The following is a 19,582-nucleotide window of genomic DNA, read 5'->3' as shown; positions in this document are numbered from 1 at the left end:
TTCTGGGGCCAAAATTTCCACATTCTTGCCTCTTGCAAAGCTGTTGCGGTGGAAGCCTTTCCCCTTTATAGCAATGTTATTTTTTCAATAAAAACAAAACAAAGCTATTTTCCGTTTCAGAATGCAAGATGTAATATCTCTGGAGATTAACCTTCTTCTCAGAGTTGCTTTTGTGGTTGAAAGATTAAATCTGTTATCATTAAAAGAAAAAAATCCTGCACCTCATTATATCCAGAAATAAAGCTGACATAATAAGATTTGTTCAGCATTGACGCTGGATGAATTGAAGAGAGATCCAGCCCCGAAGACTGTGTTGCCGGAAAAAGGCAGAAAGACAATAGGATGGACACTGGGGAACCTAGAAGAGGGCATTGCACTGTGATGTTAATAAGAAAATATGTTCTTTCTGGGAAGGACTCTGAAAAGTGGCTTTACAAAATAGACAGAAAAAGTTGTTCAAGCCTGCTTCACATGTTAGGTGCTTGGCTGAGCTCAGTTGCATAAGGCAGAGACATGCGAGACGCACAAAGCATCTGGACTGGTATGGCCAGGAGAAGAGATTCGGAGAGGAAATGTAGCTTAGCTGAAAGGCTGTACGTGGATTGCTCTAGGACAAAAACGGACTTCCCCATGATGAGTGGGGGCCTAGTCAAGTACTTGTGTTCATTAACAAGGAAAGACTTGAATTTAATTCTGGGAGTGCCCGGCTGTGCCACCTGATGGGCTGGTTCTAGTCAGTGGTCTGCGGAGTTGGGCACTCCAGGGCCTGCCAGAGCTTCAGCAGAGTCCAGCTCTCCAGGCACAAATCTTGACTGCAGGTAACAGCCAAACAACCTTAGGTGGAGAGAGCACACTTCCTCTCTGTAGGAGCTTTCAGGGTGACAAGCCTTAATGTGATAACTTCTCCTTTCCTGCTTGCTTTCCTCAGTTCCCTCTCCTCCTTCTCTCCTGTAATTGAGATCCCTGGTTAGATTGTGTCCCCAAGCCCAGCTCTTGGACCCCTGTCTCACTGGCATCAGCTGCTTGCTGTATCACCAGCCTCTTAGGAACAATAGTAAAAATAGTCCTCCACACATCTATGAGAAGAAATGTCTTGGCACTTGGCAGAGTCTTAGCAGTGCAGCCTTGGTGCCAAGGCAGCAGCTGTTATGGGCAGGCTGGCTTCTCCCACACGCAGTACCTGGGATGCAGAATTTCTCTGTGGCTTTTCTTCCAAGTCATAGTCTACCCATTCCTGCACCTCTGTGGGATTTTGGGGGTGGTTGTTGTTTCTTTCCTTTTACCTCGGGGCCATCAACAGGTTTGTTTCCTGATCTCTGCACAGGGCGTCTGCTTTGAAGACAACTTCTCACCTTTTAGTTACTAAAAGAATGTGAGGAATGAAGCCCAGTGGCCCCCAGCATGCCACGCCGTCAGGCTTTGTTTATGCATGCTGTGAAGAAAAAGCAAGGTGCCTACAGTCCCTGGGAACAGCTTCTGACCCTGCTAGTGCTGTTTGCCTGGGTGGCCAAGGAGAGATGGTTGTGGTATGTGTGGAAAGAGGGACAGACTTAAAGTTCACATCTGGGCATTTCATTCTTGCGGCCTTTTGCTACGCTAGAAAGTGCCTGTTGGTAGCACTAGCAGCAATGTAGCAATATAGCTTCAAATCCTGACCTACCATGTAGAGTTTCAACTTGTTTTGGCAATAAATTTCTCTTGACAATGTTAACTTTTGAGGCAGATCCGCAAATAAATCAGTCAACAGAACTGGCAACAGGAATGAGTTGCTGATATTGCTGTAGTGGCTCTGGGCTGGTTGCACATGCCGGTAGGCTGGCTGGGGGGACGAGGAGGATTATTCCCACCGCCATAAAGCAGTGTTGCTGTATTTGTATTTCCTCACAACTGCAGTGCCACGGCACCAGATAGAGCATGTGGGCATCCACCAAGTGGGTTAAGACAAAAGAGGTTTGGTGAATCTGTCACCGTCAAGACTTCTATGGCCCCTCGTGCTGGTGTGGTCAGCGTGTTGTGCCTCAGCCGCTCTGGGTCACAGCTGGGTGTTTGAGCTGAAACTGCAGACAGCAGTGAGTTTGTGCTTGCACTTTGCAGGCTCTGAAGTGTGCCGAGGCCTGGGCATCTCTGGGAATGAGGAACATCTTAAGCCACCCTGGTTGCTGGGTGCATATAGGATTCCTGCAGTGACTCTTGAGGTCACTGTGTGTGTTCGTATCACTGAAGCAGTAATCCACTTGTCAGGTCCCCAGAGGCTTTGAGTGCTCACAAAGAGAGGAATTACTTGCACCCAGTGTTAGTTTTTCACAACTCGAACAACCATTCCAGGTTCCTTTTGTAATCAGTGGGGACAAAGTTCATACAACCCCCTTGAGAGACAAAATGAGACCAGTCAAACCCTGGACCCCAGCAGCAGTCTTGGCTAGGTCTGTGCTGATTGCAAAGGATGTCTGTCTGCACAGCGTAGTTACCTTTTGCCAGATGAGGGGACTCGGCACTTGTTTTAGCTGAGGGATGTACAGGTGAGCTGTAAGCAGATGAATGAGCATTTTCTTCTCAGCAGCTGCCTGTTGCTCTGGAAAGCCTTGCTGACATGTCCCACCTGGAGCCTGTATGTAGCTGGTGAAAAGCACAAGCCCAGTCACCCATGCAGGTTCACGCAAGGCTGGAGGAGAGCCCATGCCGCTGTCTATTTTCTCTCCCTAGGTCAAGTCATCATATGATTTCAGGGCCATGTGTAGGTGCAAGAACAGGACTAAAGCAATCCAAACCCAAGGCCTGGCCATAATTAATTACCTAACAAGCCCAAAGACCTCTACACTCTGGTCAGTCTTGTGTTCTGATTTTGCTTGATTTGATCAGTACCTGAGAGAAACCAAATTATATGCTAGTCATCAGTCAGGCTAAGTGGCAGTTTTACCTTCATTTCTCTGGGCTGCACCTGCAACCTTCAGATGAGGTGAACAAATGCAGTTCAGAGCCTCCTTGTTGTCGAGAGCGCAGAGAGCCTGGCTCGCTCTCTGTTGCGATATGTGCTCTTCATCTCTTGGCAGAAAAAAATGTAGCACTCGCTGGATTTAAACAGCATCAGGTGTGTGGTGGGGAGAGTCTTGCTCCTTCCTCCACTTGTCCAAACCCATTGGATGGTGACCCAAATAGTGCTGTCTCTTGGGGGGGGGGGAGGGTAAAATATACTCATGATGAAACTTTCACTGACAGTCTTCATCCATGTTTGATTCCTTGCAGAACACAGTTGGAGAGAACCAATGGCTACAAGGACACCTGATACAGTTGCTAATCAGCTATACTGATATGAGCACAGCCGCGAGATGGGCTCAACGCTGCAATTTGCCCAAGGAGATGCTGCCTTATGGAGTGGCTGATGAACTGCAAAAGCTTAAGATCCAAGAGAGGTATATAGCTTATTTCATGCCTGTTCAATGTTGACTACATATCATACAAAGACTGTGTATTTGCTTAAAATAATCTGCTGTAATGTTTCTTTGAGGAGATAATTTTGCAAAAACTTACTCCATTTCCAGATCATGTCTATGCTTTGGGCACACTGCATTTGCTTTTCATAAGCCTGGAAATGTCTGTGAAAGGTGCATTTTAACCTCACTCTGAGCATTTAGAAGATGTATGAGCATGTTTCATGCTGTGGACAGGTCTTTAGACCTCCTTTGCCAGGTCGCTAGCACTAATGAAATTAAATAACATGGGTAGGATGTGAAGATATATTTATTTTATATGGGCTGATTATATCCGTCTGTAAATTTTCCATATACTCTACACTGCTTTCTGTATTGGTATAATGCCTTTTGAGAGACTTGTGGCTAAGAAAATAATTTTAAATTTCCTCAAAATTTTCTAATCATACATATTTTCTTCTTTCTTTGACAGCTCTTTAACCATTTTTAGCTCAATCTATAATTTTTCCTCATCCAAAAATCTCAGAAGTAATGGGGATTTTTGACATTTGGCATCAGATCCTGGGAGAGTCGCATTAATTGAAGTTGGGATAAAACCATTCTTTCAGGCACTTAAGCCTTTAGTCCCTTAATCAGTCTTTGTTCCCTTTTCTTCCTCAGGGCTGGTAACTCATGCAATCCCAGTAGTGCAGTGCCATGGTTCCTCTCCTACTTTAGGGCCCCTTCGGTGGTACACAGCAGATTGGCCTGCAGCACCCAGAGTTCTTCCCCCAGTGGTAGCTTCACTCTGTTGTGGGACCTCATCTAGATACAAAGGCAGACCTGCAAAAAAAAAAAAAAAAAATTCTTATCTGAGGAAGGTTCTTACCTCTTACAACCTTACCTCTTACAACTCTGAAGGAGTTGTAAGAACCTGATTTCAGGTGCAGAACCTGGGCAAACAGCCACAGTCAAGGATCTTTGTGCACCTCCTGGTGCAGGAGGTGCAGCGGGAGAGGATGGAGGATGTGCTGAGGGAAGAGGTGGGGCCAGGTTAACTGCTGCATGCAAGCAAAGCCGTGGGAAGCTGACAAGAGACTCTTAAAATTTAGGAAGTCCCATGTGGCCACCTAAACTATTAGGAGTTGTCCGGTCCCCACAGCAAGCTAAATCTGGAGGCATTACAGTGCTTTGTAGTTTTTCTGGTTATGGGTATTCTGTGCTTTATCTCTTAGAGAAAACAGCCCAAGATCATCTCCTTTAAGTAAAGGGAGTTCATGGAGCAATATCCTAGGCAGTTGCTCAGCTATGCTATATGCAGGAAGAAAAGGTGTATTTGGATAAGTGTCTCATTGCAAATGATTTGCTGAGCTTCAGTAATTTGTTCTTATACTCATATTAGCGTGATGGTCTTTCTGCTATGCTCCAATGTCTCTGTCTGCAAGCTTTCTATAACAAATTATTGAGAGATTGCTTTGTTCAGTACCTTTTTTCTTTTACTTATTTAACTTTTATTTTTCTGCAGAAAGGCCTGCACATATACAGGCTATTGTAAGTCTTGGGGAAATGTGGAGATTGCAGATGATACTTTGTGAGGGGCATATTCTGTTCATTTGCTGTGGACACATGAAAGTAACTGTTTAAAGAATGGTGTAGTTATGCTATTCAATGGCATAGCACATGATAGAAGTCATGTAGGCAGTGCCCAGTACCTGCTTACAATAAACATGCTCTTACAGTTCAAAAAACATCTACCCTGGTAGTCACTGTGCCCTTGTGTGCTCACGAGCCAAAATCGTGCAAGGCTGCAAGTTATTGCAGTCTTTGGGTTCAGAGAAATTACACAATCACTTTGCTGGCCCAGTGCAATCAAAGAAAGCAGCTTTTTCCTCTACTCATTTATGAGTATCAATTAATCTAATTGGAGTCATTGCACAGAAGAGGACTTATACCTGAATGCTCAGTGCAAATTCAGGAGAACTCTGGGCTGTGTTGTTTTAGTGCAGCATAGCTCAAAGCCTTGTCATTCCATCTTATGTTTCCAGATAGAGTCAAGGTATGTGTAAAAAAAGAAGTAGGAAAGAAGAAACAGATTCATAGCTTTTTGGGCCCCTTAGGACTCTTACATTGTTTTACCCCTCAGTCATGTTATTCCAGAGTGTTGTGCTTATCTGGAACTGGCACCATTTGCCTGATGTCTCTTTTATCCTCATTGGTGAAATGTGGAGGTGGGTTTTTTCTTTCTTTTTTAGCTTAGAAATGGGTCTTTCTAGTTCAGAAGACAGGTGAAATCGGAGGAAAGTTTGCAGGAAAATCCTGACCACTCCCAAGGGTTAATTATTTACTACTTTGTGCGAGCTGATAATCCATATCTATAGCATCCTTCAAACATAGCCCGTGCTACTAGTAACACCGAGGAGTAACTTCATAGATGGAGTTCAGCCTTTCAGTGTAGGTGGAAATCTGAATCTATCTTGAAATGAACTGTGTGTCCAAGAAGAGTTGGTGGTGATATCGTACATTACGTATTTGAGGAGGCATAAAGGCAGGAGAAAGTTGATGATCGCTGCTTAGTGGAAAGCAAGCTGGAACCTTTCTGCTCTGTGCTCTTAGGACAAGGAGCAGGGGTGGGGAGCCTCTTGGCATTGCCGTTGCACAGGTCTGCATGCCCTTCCTCTTCTGCTACCTCTGCATGGTCCGGGCCTTTCTCCTGTTACTGTAGGACATGCAATTGCATCCATGGGATTTGAATGCTTCCTCTTACCTTAGGTTCTTAGTGCAGCACTCTCCTACTGACGTCATATGTCAGATTTGTGACCTCTAGCTGTCAGTTAGGATCTGTCACTGGCTGCCCGGTTAATGTTGCCCCCTAAGTGCTGGGTAGGAGACCCTTCTAAAAAGTGCAAACCTAACAGCTGCACAGTGTTATGTGCACCCTCACTTTATCATTAGAATTGTTGTCTTCAATGTTACAGCAAATTTCCATCTCCAGGAACAAGTCAGTCTGCAAAAACTACAGCTTTAATAACTGAAAATAATGTTTTGGGGGCATAGCTCGGACTGGAATTACGTAGAAGGCAGATGAAAACTTCAAGTGTATTCATATTTTTTTTTAATGCTGACAATTTTGAATGGTTTGTGTGTTGAACTTCATGGATCTGATCCTAGTGAAGATCACCTGCAGTGGTTCATGTTCAAGACACATGTACCTTCAGGAAATACGGCATAGGTATATTCACCCTTGAAGCACTGTCTGCAAAGGCCCGCTTCTCGCAGACAGTACGTGGCTTTCTTGGAGCGCAGGAAACTCTTGTGTGTCTAGGACATGTTCTGCCTTGCTCTGATGCAGCTGCTTTGGCGGAGCTGCCCTCTTCCTCCTTCCTGAAGCTGCCCCAGCTGCCTGCTGGGAGCCAGAAGGTTTTTGCGTGAGGTGTAATCCCACAAAACACAAAGGGGTGATTAACAGGAGTGTGACCTAGCCACAGACTCAGGGCATCTAGTGAGGTAGAAAACAAAGAGGTCAGGAATATCACTTCAACTCTGTACTCTAGGAAGCCTGCATCATGTGAAGGACAGAGTGAAGGCAAGCCAAATAAGACGTGCACTGCCATTCATGAGGTGTTGTGATGGATGAGTGAAGCCTTTTGTGCCTCAGTTTATTCCTCCGGTCATTCTACCTGTGTTACAGTAGCTGCTTTAAAATCCATGGAGCCGTGAAACCTAACGAAACAATGTTTCTGCTGCACTGTTGTTTGAGCCAACAAAGCAGCAGGAGGGTCTTCATGGAGAGGGTGTTCATGCTGTGGAGAAACAAGGTGCTACCAGCATATAAATGACATCATCTCTGCTCCCAGTCACACCACATGCCGCCCCTGAACTCTGCAGATGAGAATATTCTTGGAGACTTGAGACTTCACACCTTCATTAAATATTTTACATAAATATTGACTTCCCCGTGCACACAACCCCCTGGAAGAGTGTGTTTGTACAGTGAAAGCTGCTATGCTACAAAATCAGTCACACAGTCCCCTAAACTTAAGGTTAGTAAATATTTTCTCAAATAATAAACCATTTCAAGTCTCTATGGGAAAGAGACTATCCAGAAGTTCATGATATGTCCAAAATAGCTGGATATTTTTTATTAGTCTCTTTCCTCTGATTGCATCATCTGGCTGAGACACCATAGCAGTGTGCTGACCTTCCAGTTACAGGGCTGTTTCAAGAGACTCTGCTGCATTTTGAAAAGAGAATGTGCTGTGTAAGATCCTGTTGTAGGAAATCAGTTAGCTCATTTTTGCAGGCATCTTCCCAACAATCCCAGTGTTATTAATACACAAATCCTAAGCTTCTCTGTATGATTTCATTCGATGCCCAAATGGAGTAGCACAGGCCAGGCACTCAGTCTGCAGTCTTCCCCTAAATATAGAAGATTTTGAAACTTTATTTCTGAACTTTGCTCATTTCATTCCCATGCGACAAAGGACAAATATTCTTGTACAGTTTTTGAGGACATTGTACAGGGAAGAGAATGGACTAGAAGAAGCTGGATAGCAACAGGAAGGTCCCTGAACCCTTCCCAAGCCTTTGCACTGTAAATTCATGAGGCAGACTCGCCCATTCCTGGGTGGTAGTGATCTAAGTGTGGAGCAATGTGAGATTCTCTTTTTGAGACTGTTTCTGTCGTAGGGAATCATGAAGCTCCTGTATGGGCACCTAGTTGATCTGAGATGATTTCTCTGTTATATATTGCCCTGTGGGATCTAGCAGACTTCCATATTAACTTCAGGGGCTTCAGTAGTAAATTTAAAATGTAGAATCTTTGAATCTAGAAACAGCTACCCAACTTTGTCATCTATCAAGTTGCATCAGTTCTGGGGAAGAGAGCTGAGGACAGAGTCTGGGAGTCTGGTTATAGCATATTTTCTGGTTTGGGTGTTCTCTGCAGTGGGTACAGTGTATGTGCATGGTGAGGTCTCAGATGCAGTGCCATTTTTGTGATGGTGTATAAAATGGAAGGAGTGCATGAGTCAAGATGAAGGAAATAGAAATTACAGGGAAATGAAAAAAGGGGAAATAAGAGAAAGAATTGAGTGATGTGGGAAAATAGGGGATTATGAGTGAAATTAGAGGCTTAAGACTTCCAGATGTTCCTCCAAGCCAGGGATCCCCCTCATGGCATGGTTAAAAGCTTTCGGATCTGGTTCTGTGCAGGGTAGAAGAGGCTGAGAAAGCAGAGAATTATGAAGAGGGTAAGAAGAAGGATTATTACCAGTTGTCTATTCCACGGGCAAATATTCACTTTCTGCAGACGTGGGAAGAGATGCTGCAGTGCTGGGAAAAGGTGCTGCAGGTGAGTTTTATTCTGGTACTTACTTTGCTGGATTGAGGAGCAGAAACTCCACAGCAGGCTGCTATGCGGGGTTGTGTGCCCGTCACTGCCATCAAACGTCTCTCTCCCGGAGTCAGGGGAAGCTGCTGCTGCAAGAGAGGCCTAAAGGCTTGTCTGATTGGGGAACAGGTTGGAAATTACCACACTTGGAAAAGTCTCCACAGGGATAACTTTGCTGTGCGATGAAAGTCCCTTTACTCTGTAGTAGCTCACACAGCAGTAATTCAAAAAGGAAGTCATTCAAAAGGAAACACTAGTGTTCAGGAGTAGTGCCCCCCGGACAGAGTTTGTTTCTCAAGAGCTGGTCCGTACCAACCAGGTGTAGACAGCCTGTAAATGAAGAAGGCCTGTTGTCTGTGTTGCAGCCTGGGCAGGTGGTGGGCATTGACATGGAATGGAGGCCTTCGTTCGGCATTGTTGGGAAGCCACGTGTCTCCCTCCTTCAAATCGCTGTGGGTGAGGAGGTGTTCCTGCTGGACTTGCCACAGCTCCTTGAGCAAGCTGAAAGGGAGGATGAGAAGGAGAAGCTTTCCCATTTCATCCAGAGGCTCTATTTGGATCCAGCCATCACTAAACTCGGTAACTTGCTTCTCTTCTTCCCTGCTCGTGTCTTTACAGTAAGTCAACCTCTCTTACTGTCTGAAATTCCTAGCCCTTGTTGGGGTTGTCAGCTTTTGTAGCACTGGGTATTCAAAGATTGCTATACCAGGAAGCAGGGTGGACGGCATACCTGGGAATGATAGAAATGTCCCCATTTCAGGCCAGACCCAAGGTTTCTGAGTTAGCCCAACCCCCTCAGACTTGGGATTGTCTTGGTTAGCTCTGTACTAAGCCCTGACTTGCACCCAACCTTGGGTGGACTATGCAAGTCTGCCATCCGGAGCTTTCTGGATTTGCTTGCCCTGTCCTGAAGCTACCCTGCTGGACACCAGGCCTCTGCAGTTTAGCATACCTGGGTTTAGATTCTGTTTGGAGGTTTTGGGGGAGTGTTAAACTTTGACTTCAAGGCTATTTTCATAATTCTCCAGTGCAAGTTGTTGGAGGCTTAAAGACTCCTCGTGGAGCTGCTCTGTTAGCCTTTCACTGCTCTAGCAGATTTTAACTCAGTTGAGAAGTGCAACTTTAGAAGCTATGCAAGAATATGCAGCAAGCCTTTTCCATCCACCTTTATGCTCCCAATCTTGATCAGCAGGAGTATTTTTTAGGAACAGGAGTCAGGAGGCTGCCTCTTTCCTTACCTTGAACAGTCTTTTCACCAAAGTTTGTACATATATTGTGAGCATTTTGCCTCCAAACTAGAGAAAGCTGCAGTGAATTAGCCATGATTTGAGCTTTATTAGCTGTTTGATTTGGGGTTTGTTTCTCCAGGTTATGGGATGTCTGGAGACCTTAACAGCCTTGCAGCCACATGCTCTGCTTTGAAAGACATGGATAAGCAAGCTCAAGGTGTAGTGGATCTACTCACAGTAGACAAACAAGTAAGGATGGACTTTGAAGATAATGAAAATTATCTAGTCTTTGCTGGTAGATAACTGTCATTGTTTGACAACATTTGTCTTTGTATCCTGTATTGGCAGGGAAATGGCTGAATGAGTTAGTAGACCTTTTCTGCTTCTGGTTTCAAGGATAGTGTGATTCTTTAAAGAAAAAAGCATTTCGTTTTTGTCAACTGAAAAGTCAGAGCTTGATATTCTAACAACTCTTTCATAGCCTGTATGAAAGCTATGAAGAAGCAACTGAAATGGAGACATGGCTCTGTTCAGCGAGGAGGAGGAAGTTTCTTGTAGAAACTCTGATACTCCAACATCATGTGGTACCGAAGCAGATATTATGGAGTTAATGATTTGTAGAGAAGTCACAGTGTTTCAGGAGGGCCGTAGGTGGATGCAGTACAGGAATTTCTGTTCAGTTGAAATGCAGCTGTCTCTGGGTTAGAATGCAATAATTCTTAACTGTCTGCAGAAATGATAAGGAAAAACGTTTCGACAGGTGAAATTTGCAGAGTTTGTTAAAGGCTGTAGGTTGGGATGAACCCAGATCTTCAGGACTGATAGCTTAACCTGGGAAGTGCTGTGGAGTGTGAAGTGCTCAGTAGCAGCCACTGCCTCAGTTTTATCTGAGACGTGGAAACTTCAGAAAGGCCATTGGCTCCTCTGTTGCAGAAGCACCTTTTCTCACCGGAACCATGAGGGAAAAGATGCTGAACTGTTGCTTCTGTGTTATTTTATTGAGATTGTGTCTGACAGCCCTCAGTGTGGCTGAGAGCCCTGCAAATCTGAGAAGTCACAGTCAGCCCCATTGCTCTGATGCAATGCTGTCAGACAACGCAGTTGTTCTTCCCTGGTTATGAAACAGATTTCCTTCCAGCAAGGGTGTTTGTTAAACAAATAACCAGACTGCGTATATATCTACTGCCATCCCAGCCCTTGTCTGAGACAACGGGATACAGTGTGCCATGCAAGAGATGAGGATGATAGGGTTGCTGCGTGGCTCCACCTACTGAAACAGGAAGTGTTGCAGAAGCTGTTTTATAACCATGCGTTTTACATCTTTCTCCTTCCATTAGCTGCAGAAGAGCTCCGTTGACTGGAAGAAGGGTGGCCGGAAGGTCGACGTCCTGGCCCCGGAGCGGAGCTGTGAGGACAGGGCGTTCAGGCAGCCGGAAAGAGGGCTCAGCCTGTTGGTGCAACATGTGCTGGGGAAACCTCTAGATAAAACGGAGCAGCTGTCTAACTGGGAGAAACGGCCTCTCCGGGAGGAACAGATCCTCTATGCAGGTGTGGTCACTAACTCCATGGCAGGGTGCTCTGGAGAATCCGTTACAGGCCATGTTTGTCTGCTGCCTGTCACTGGAAAAATCGTTAGATAGCAAACAGAGAAGATGGCTTTGTGGATTAGTTCCTGTTCAGAGAAGCCAGCACATGTTACATTTGTCCTTTTGCGGACGTGGCTTTAATGGTTGAAGTTTAAACTGTCCAGTGATTCATTATTTCCCTTATGAAAGAATTCCTGTGCTTGGCTGATTGTATCTGATGAAACATCATCTCAGTGGAAATTCCTCTGTATAACTGAAAAAGAAGAAAGTCCACTTCCTTCTGCCTCATTTCACCACACAGCCTTTCTCGGAAACAAGTATCGTGTTCATTTGTCATGGTGAAGTGCTTGTTAGAGCAGGGTTAAAAGTGGGTAGACATGGTGTCAGAGACTGTAGCACAGAGTCAGTACTGCAGAAGGAGCAGTGGAGTTTAGTGTTGATTACCCCAGAGTCAGAAGTCTGGGTCTAAATATTTTCCTGAGGCATCAAAGGACAGTCTGCTGAAGCAAACCAGCCCTTTGTTAAATTCAGCTATCCTTGAAGTTGACACAGTTCCCACAAAAGTTAATCACCAGGACTTGTAAAACTGGCTTGGAGACTTAGACAGTTCCCGTTGCAAGGAGCAGAGGCCACATGGCAGTGTGTGTGGGCAGGTGATTGCAAACAACTCGGTTATTACATTTTAAGATACCGCATCTAATAGGGAAGTTACCTTCCCAGAGCTGCGATGCGGTAATAAACCGTGGGCACAAGCTGCTGCTCTGTAACAATGACGAGTAAAATGGGTTGGCTAAAGCTACCCTACATGGCAGCTTAAGCAGGCCCACTTTAATTTGCATTACATTAGGGCTCAGCAATGACATCTCAGCGGAGGGCCTGTCACTTTTTTCAGTTCCTCTGCCTTGATTCTTTGTGTTCATGTGTTTCTGCCCAGCAAGGGAAAAAAATCTCAGTGTGAATAGCAGCCCCTTTATGCTAGACTGAGTTTGGTTCTCTGTCTTAATTACCTGAAGGCAAAAAGGTATTGTGTATTGCTCTGAATTGGTCAAGTGATTGTGCCATGGCCTGTAGATTATGATACTGAATAAGTAAAAGAGGACAGGGTAAGTTGCATCTTCACAAGATGTTTGTATTCAGTAGCACTTAAAAAGGTGAAGGCTCTTCCTTACATCAAAAAATGCCTCTGTTTTACTTTTGGATGAAACCACCTGATGCTCATGTTCTGTTCTTTTAGCTTCGGATGCATACTGCTTATTGGAGGTCTATGGGAAACTGCGTAAGGATCCAGCGAGCTTTGGTCTAAGTTCAAACCTGACTGAGAGTCTGGTGGGAAAACCAAGCATAAAACCCAGGGCGAAAAAGCAGCTGAATAAACAAGAAGTACCGTCATCTTCTGGACAGGTTTGTAAACATCTTCAAAGAGCTGCATGTTGCTCAGGACCCCTTCCAACTAAACATTACCTTGTCTTTCAGTCATACTGTTAGCTCTGCCTGATATGCCTGTTGTAGTCCATTCTCAGGACTATTGCAGCAAACATCTTCCTCACTCCACCCCTTTACTGGTAAGATACGCTTTCCCCTTTTGGTGCCTTCGTTCAGCTTTCCTTGCAATATTAGGTTCATTTATCTTTCCTGGAAGAACGTCAGTACAAATCCGTGTGGCAGAATCCAGTTAACCTTGCTGGCAGAAGCGCCACTTCCACGCTTCCTCGTCATTGTGCGTTTGAACTCTGTGGCCTAGATGTTGCGTTAATTAGGTTTCAAAACTCTGGCCTCTTTACTTTTGCTTCTAATTGAGCTTCCACACACTGGTTTCACATTGGGAGTGCCTCCTTTATTGTACTGGGAGTAGAAGTCTACAAAAGTAAAAAGAGCTCTTTTTCTGATGGTCTGTCTCTGTCTCCCTGCCTACGACTGCGTATTCCATGACTGGTCTCCTCCTGCAACGTATGTTGTGGCAGAGCCTTAAAACCCAGCTGGCGATAGCTTGGGGCTATGTGAGTGCTTAAATATCTTCCATTATGACTGATCCCTCTCTCTTAGTGATAAAGAAGGTACATGTTTTACTTTCAAAATGCAGCCATCCAATTGTTTAGGCACCTATGAAAACATCAGTGGAAAACTGGCTTTGTCGATTAACTGGCAAGGTTCACTATGGCTGTGTATCCTTCAAAGTAGTCCTAAATGTGTATTTAGCTCCTTATGTCAGTAGTACCTTCCATGGTTGGAGTGAGATGCTATTGTGATGACAGCTACCTTTTCAGGATCCTCCTATCAAGTGTGTGTAAATGTACAATATTCCGTTAGTCTTAGTAAAACACACAGCTACTCAGTAGTTTCCTAAGTGCTCCATGTGCATGGGACATGACTGCCTGCCACAGAGATGGGAAAAGTAAGTACTTCAGGCTTGAATTACCTTGTGAACTCATGGGTCATCTTTGTATTCTGTACAGTCAAATTCATTAGCCAAGAGGTAGTTAGTAAAACCTGGACTGGGACTCAGAAAAACAGAGTTCTCTGCCTGACTCTGCTTCATGCAGAACTCCAAGCTCTTTTTCACAGTGTTTCCTGGTCTACTCTGAAGTGGGGCTAGTGACACTGTCCTCCTTTATAAGCCCTCTGAGCTCTACTGGCATGAAACATGAGAAAAAGCCTACATGTAACATTGCTGGTCACTGAATAATCACCAGTTAAGAGCCAGCTGCTGCTCCTTTATATCTCTTTGAGCAGAAGCAACATTGTGGGGTTAGTGTCTTCTGACTACCTCAACACTGAAGGGTCAGCTCGATCCATTATCATGCTCTCTGTCTCAGGGCATATCTGCATCTGCCAAGGTCCTTCCAGGAGCCAGTGATGGTTCAGTCAGTCCACATAGTGCTGCAGAGCTCTGAGTGCATGTACCAGCTTCTGGGAGACGTAGCATCATGCAAATGTATCTCTGATGCTTGCGGAGCAGAGCAAGTTCATGCAATCAGCCGAGGTGTATCTGCATTGTGCTCCCCCGCATTTCCAGGCCTGAGTTAGCTCCTGCATAGATGATGGCAGTGTCCTTCAGTCATTCCAGCTGATTCAAGTTCCTAGAGGCAAAGCTGAACACTAGAGGTTCTTTAATAACTTCCCTTCTCCATGAATTTAGCTATTGTACTTCTGGAAGTCTCCGAAAGACAAAGTATCCAACTACAGGAACTTCCCCAGGAGCAGTAATCTGAAATAAAATAAACAGAATTCAGGCACTATCTATTTTTAAACTTCCGAAGATAACAAGGCTGACGTGATTGCTTTGTCTACCTGTTTCTCTTTCTGTCTGACAGATCCCCTTCCCTAGCAATAACTTATATTGCTTGCAGCCTAATGTGACAAGGGAATAGCAGTCTCGAAGATGAATTTCTGTGACTTCATGAAAATTGATGTCTGGGTAGAGCAGAGAAGGCCAGCTTAGCATTTCCCCAGGGAAAGGCTGCAAATCTTGTTTTGTGTGGCCGTTTAGTCAATGCCAGTTGGCCAGCAAGTGAATGATTAACTCAGAATTAGCCCCATCATGTGCTGCCTCCTGCCCGAGTAGTGGGCGGTTGATGTGGAAGGGTCTAGGGGACATGAAGAAGAAGCTAAAGGTATTGCAGAGGTGGAAATTGTAGTGCAGGTGATAGAGGGCAGTTGGATTTGTCATGGTGGGCGAATGCAGGGAGGCAAAACACAACTGTGTTGGAAATCAGCCTTCTGTTCTGCTGATTATGGATCTGTTGTTTTTCTGTAGCAATGCAAAAGGTTTGACGAGGAGGCTTCATGTCCCCCTGATCCCATCTCCCCGAAGGAGTTCAGTGTGGTCTGTGATAACATGCTGCAAGGCCTCGGGCGCTATCTTCGCTGCCTTGGCGTGGATGTCCGGATTCTGGAGAATGAAGATGACCATAGGAAAGCTGCTGAGGTTAGTCATGTGTGTGTGTGTTTGTAACTCCTGTCTGCGCTCCTTGGAGAAGGCCTGCTGCTTCATGAGTAACTGCACTGTTTATTACTCACAGCAAAGGCAGTGCTGACAGCAGGTTGGTGGGACATGTCCATCACATGCTTCCTCCTGTGCCCTTGCTGAGATCCAGTTCTCATGTTCGGTCCTAGAAGCTGGGTAATGTGGCAGCTGGTATTCCTTAGTCCCTACATCAGTGTGGGGCTTCGGCACTCCATTTCAGGAGAGAGAAGGTGAATAAACCATACTTTGCATAGAGTGCTGTGATCTCGAATCTTATTTGTGTCTCTTTGTTTCTGTTGTTTTAAGTCAATAAAGAATACAAAACCTATAGGTGTGACCTGCGATCTCCAGTGTCTTGAATGGGGTGTTGGTGCACTTATAACAAAAAAAAAACAAAAGAAACCAGAAAAAGGAACCAAAATTCACTTTGTTTTCTAATGGACTCCAGTTTGGGCTTGCTGGGAAGCTATTTGCCTGCCTTACACCTGGACCAATCCAGCTGAAACATAATCAAAGGACAGCTGTGCAGCATGGAAGGGAAAATTGCCATAATAAATTACCAGGTGACTTCCTGTTTGGCTACCACCGTGTGAGATGACTCAAAGGTGATCAGTGACAAATTGCAGTGAAAAGTTTGGGAAAGGAAAAGTCTCTAACATACGTGGGGACAACTTACACTGATCTGGAATCCCTATAACCACTTTGACCCTCCACATCTTGGAGGAGAGAGACACATGCTTCTTCATTTCAGACATATTTCTGCTGTGCTAGAAATGGAGATATCCAGCCCACACAGTGTGTTGCTATCGAGCATGCACTGATCACCCGTCCTGGTGCACAGGATGTTTCCTCTTCAGATGTCTGCTTGGCCTGAATCCTGGGCAGGCTCTAACTTCTGCAAAAATAATTAATATCTCATCTCTGCCAAACTTGCACAAGTCATTTAAACAAACTAGCTCTCACTACCTCCCCGCAGAGCCCCGTCTCCTCTTCTCATCCTGATACCTTATCATGCTATGAACAGGATGTTTTACATTGCTTTCTCTATGGTGACCGGACAAACATCCTTTCACTATCAAAAACCCTTGGAGTGTTACTGTATTGGAGAGCCTTTGATCTGTGCTTGGATAATCAAAGATAAAAGTGAACTTCTCCCACCCTGCTTTATATCCGACAATCCTGATTTAATAAAAGTTGGATGTTAACTACTGTACACCAGAAAACCAGCAAATGCTTTTGCAAAGTCCAGGAGAAACATTTGAATACTGGTCACCAAACACAAGATAGACAGTTCTGGTGTTGTCCCAAAACAACCTCAAACTAATGTCACCTCACCAGGAATATATATATATATGTGTGCAGAGTTGGTGTTTGTTCTTCATTACTGTAATTTCACTAAAATGATTTATCAGTGATATCACATGTCTCCTTGTGTCAAGAACTACTGAATACTTTGGCATTTGTTCTTTGTTCTTATTATTGGCAGTTGTTAAAGTAACTTCAAGTATCAGAAGGCAAATGGATCATATCATTCACCTTATATTATTTGAGAGAGAACTTAAAAGCCTGAGGGCTGTGTAAGGTGTGCTTGCACAGCCATGGATACTCTTTTTCCCTCTAATTTCTTCAGCTAATGCGTGTGGCAGTAATAAGAATAATGCTCATGCATTGGTTTAAGAAATCCTATTTCCAGGCTAAACTTGAAATCTCTCCTATGTACTGCTTCATGTTGTGCTGCCATCATTGGCAAAATGTCTTGTCTTGGATGACATTTGTCATGGCAAACTTATCATGCCAGCTCAGCAACTTCAGATCTGCTGTTCTGTGAGAGAAGGACCTAGCTGATGTGCCCTGACAGCTCGAGACGGTGTATTCCATTTGTTTGCCCACGTTCAGTTGCTGTGAAAAAAAACCCACCAGCTTACACTCTGCATGTTTACTGGTGCCATTTAAATTAGGTCTTGATTGGACAAGTGACAAATTAAAACTCCACTGTCATAAGAGTAGAGATAGAAAATTGTTAAAAATGGAGAAATATTAGAACTTCTTGCCAAAACTTTCTTTCTCTGTTTAAATCTGCTCTCATGTTGAAAGCAGGGAGCTCCCAGCCTTGTGTTCTCACACAAGCATTTTAGGCTTTTCTTCATGAGCACTAACCTCTTTGGGAAGAGCAGCTTTGTGTCCAAGTGTGGATATCATGTCATTTTTCAAGTCTTCAGTGGCAGTAATATTTATAGCATGTATTGCATTTATATCCTAGCTGCTGCAGTGCAGTGCACGGAGCTTTTTGGCTAAGCAGCTATGCAGCTGGAGGCTAAATGCTTGACCCAGATGTGCTGGACAAGCTCCCTTACCTGAATTATAGAAGCCTTTGAACTGAGAGGCAGGGTTTTTTTGCCATGTGCTTCCTCTGAAACATGTCCCCTTGTCTGGCCACACTACTCCAGTCCTGCACCTCGGGTAGAAGGCCCTTCAGCAGTGCTTTTGCTAATGGCCCAGCCTGGAGCCTCCTTCCCTAAGTCTGGCTCCCTGCTATTTGGCAAAACAGGGCAACCTCTCTTGAGAAGGGCTATGTGTGTCCAGCTGTTCTTTGCCAAGAGCTTCCAACTCCATCCCAAGTTAGGTTATTTCTGCATGCACCCATTCCCCGGGGGCTTATGTTCTCATATTGGTGAAGAGTGTGGAGATTCTCTTTTTCAGGCAACATCCTTCTGTGTTTGTAGCTGCTTTTAAACCTGGCCCTGTTGGGGGAAGCCACCCTTTGCATTTGCAGTTATTCCTGTAAGGAACAAATGTTTTATCTATTTAAATATATTTTTACTTTAATCGTGTTGTATGCCTGTTGTGTTTCCAGTCATGTCTACCGGCAAATTTCTCTTTGCAGAGAATCTTAAACCTATCTTGTATTTTTTTTAATGGCCTGTGCTCTTCAACTTCAAAACCATCATCATCTTTAAGAATAATCTTCATGCTAAGGCGAACTTGGTATCTTTTGAAGTGTGATAACATCCAGAAGGCTGGTAGAACTGGCTTCTTGCAGCTCTCATGGTGCAGGAGGTTCCTTTGTAAGGTTATACCTACTCCCCCAAAACTCCAGCCTAACCAGCAAGTTGGAAAGGAGGACCAGGTTTAGATGGATCTCAGGAGCCAGCTAGAGCAACGTGCACCTGGAACTAAATTGGCCCTGGATTAGTTTGGAGCCAGGGGACACAAAGGGGACTTCTGATACTACAGCGAGTGGAGCTTCACGTGGTGGGAGGCTGATCTGTGATCTCACCTCTGCTTTGAATGCCTTTTTCCATTCTTTAGGTTTGCCAGTCTCTCTGCCTCCCCACCAGTCTGCAAAGTAAATGCACAGGGCATAGATATAGAGAGCTAAAAATCTGTCTTTAAGACTTAGCTTTTTACATTTGGTCAGCAAAAGAGTATTTTTTTTTCTTTGGAGATCTTGGTACAAATAGGTCTACATTAAGAAACAATATTAGTGCAGTGGCTTTGGTCTGATACTTAAGGCCACGTTACCAAATCATGCCATGACTTTGTGCAATTTATGATTTTCACAAATGCTGAAGAGAAGTCTAATTTTAAAATACCAGCAGTACAGCAAATACGCAGCAAGTCTGGACTAAGTGCAGTTATAGTTGATTAAAGCTCCAAGTTATTATACTGTCTGGGGCACTGTATTTTAACAGAACCTGAGACAATAGGTAAGGAGTTTCAAGGTTGAACTGAGGCTTGTGATCTGCTTTTCTAGTAGATCCTACCTGGGTGCTTTTCCACCACGCAGCCCAGAGCAGATACTCTCTGTCCATTTTCTTTTTGTTTAAATGTTCCCTTGCTGGCGCAGGACCATTCCTGAACCTCTGCCCTACAAGGAGGTCGCACCTTTTCCTAGACAACTATCTTGCAAGAGGTGCGCTGCACTTTGCCTCTTCAAGGACATGTAATATTGCCTGGCGCACATCAGGCAAGGGCTTGGCAACTGCATAAAGCACAGTTTCTCCTTC

The 19,582-nt window shown here is 44.5% G+C and overlaps 1 protein-coding gene across 20 annotated transcripts in view; it reads left to right on the top strand.

Annotated features, from left to right (window-relative positions):
• The window catches only part of EXD3 (exonuclease 3'-5' domain containing 3), a 333,234-nt gene that overhangs the window by 137,901 nt on the left and 175,751 nt on the right, over positions 1-19,582 (top strand). For all 20 annotated transcript variants that reach the window (XM_026106225.2, XM_026106223.2, XM_064523551.1 and 17 more), the window contains 7 exons: positions 3,244-3,410; positions 8,619-8,757; positions 9,162-9,375; positions 10,165-10,274; positions 11,363-11,573; positions 12,846-13,012; positions 15,366-15,536. In XM_026106225.2, the coding sequence (XP_025962010.2) occupies positions 3,244-3,410; positions 8,619-8,757; positions 9,162-9,375; positions 10,165-10,274; positions 11,363-11,573; positions 12,846-13,012; positions 15,366-15,536 (1,179 nt within the window). The remainder of the gene's footprint in view (positions 1-3,243; positions 3,411-8,618; positions 8,758-9,161; positions 9,376-10,164; positions 10,275-11,362; positions 11,574-12,845; positions 13,013-15,365; positions 15,537-19,582) is intronic.

Source organism: Dromaius novaehollandiae, chromosome 20, assembly GCF_036370855.1.
Source record: "Dromaius novaehollandiae isolate bDroNov1 chromosome 20, bDroNov1.hap1, whole genome shotgun sequence".
Lineage (NCBI taxonomy): Eukaryota > Metazoa > Chordata > Aves > Casuariiformes > Dromaiidae > Dromaius > Dromaius novaehollandiae.
This window is presented reverse-complemented; position numbering and strand designations above follow the sequence as displayed.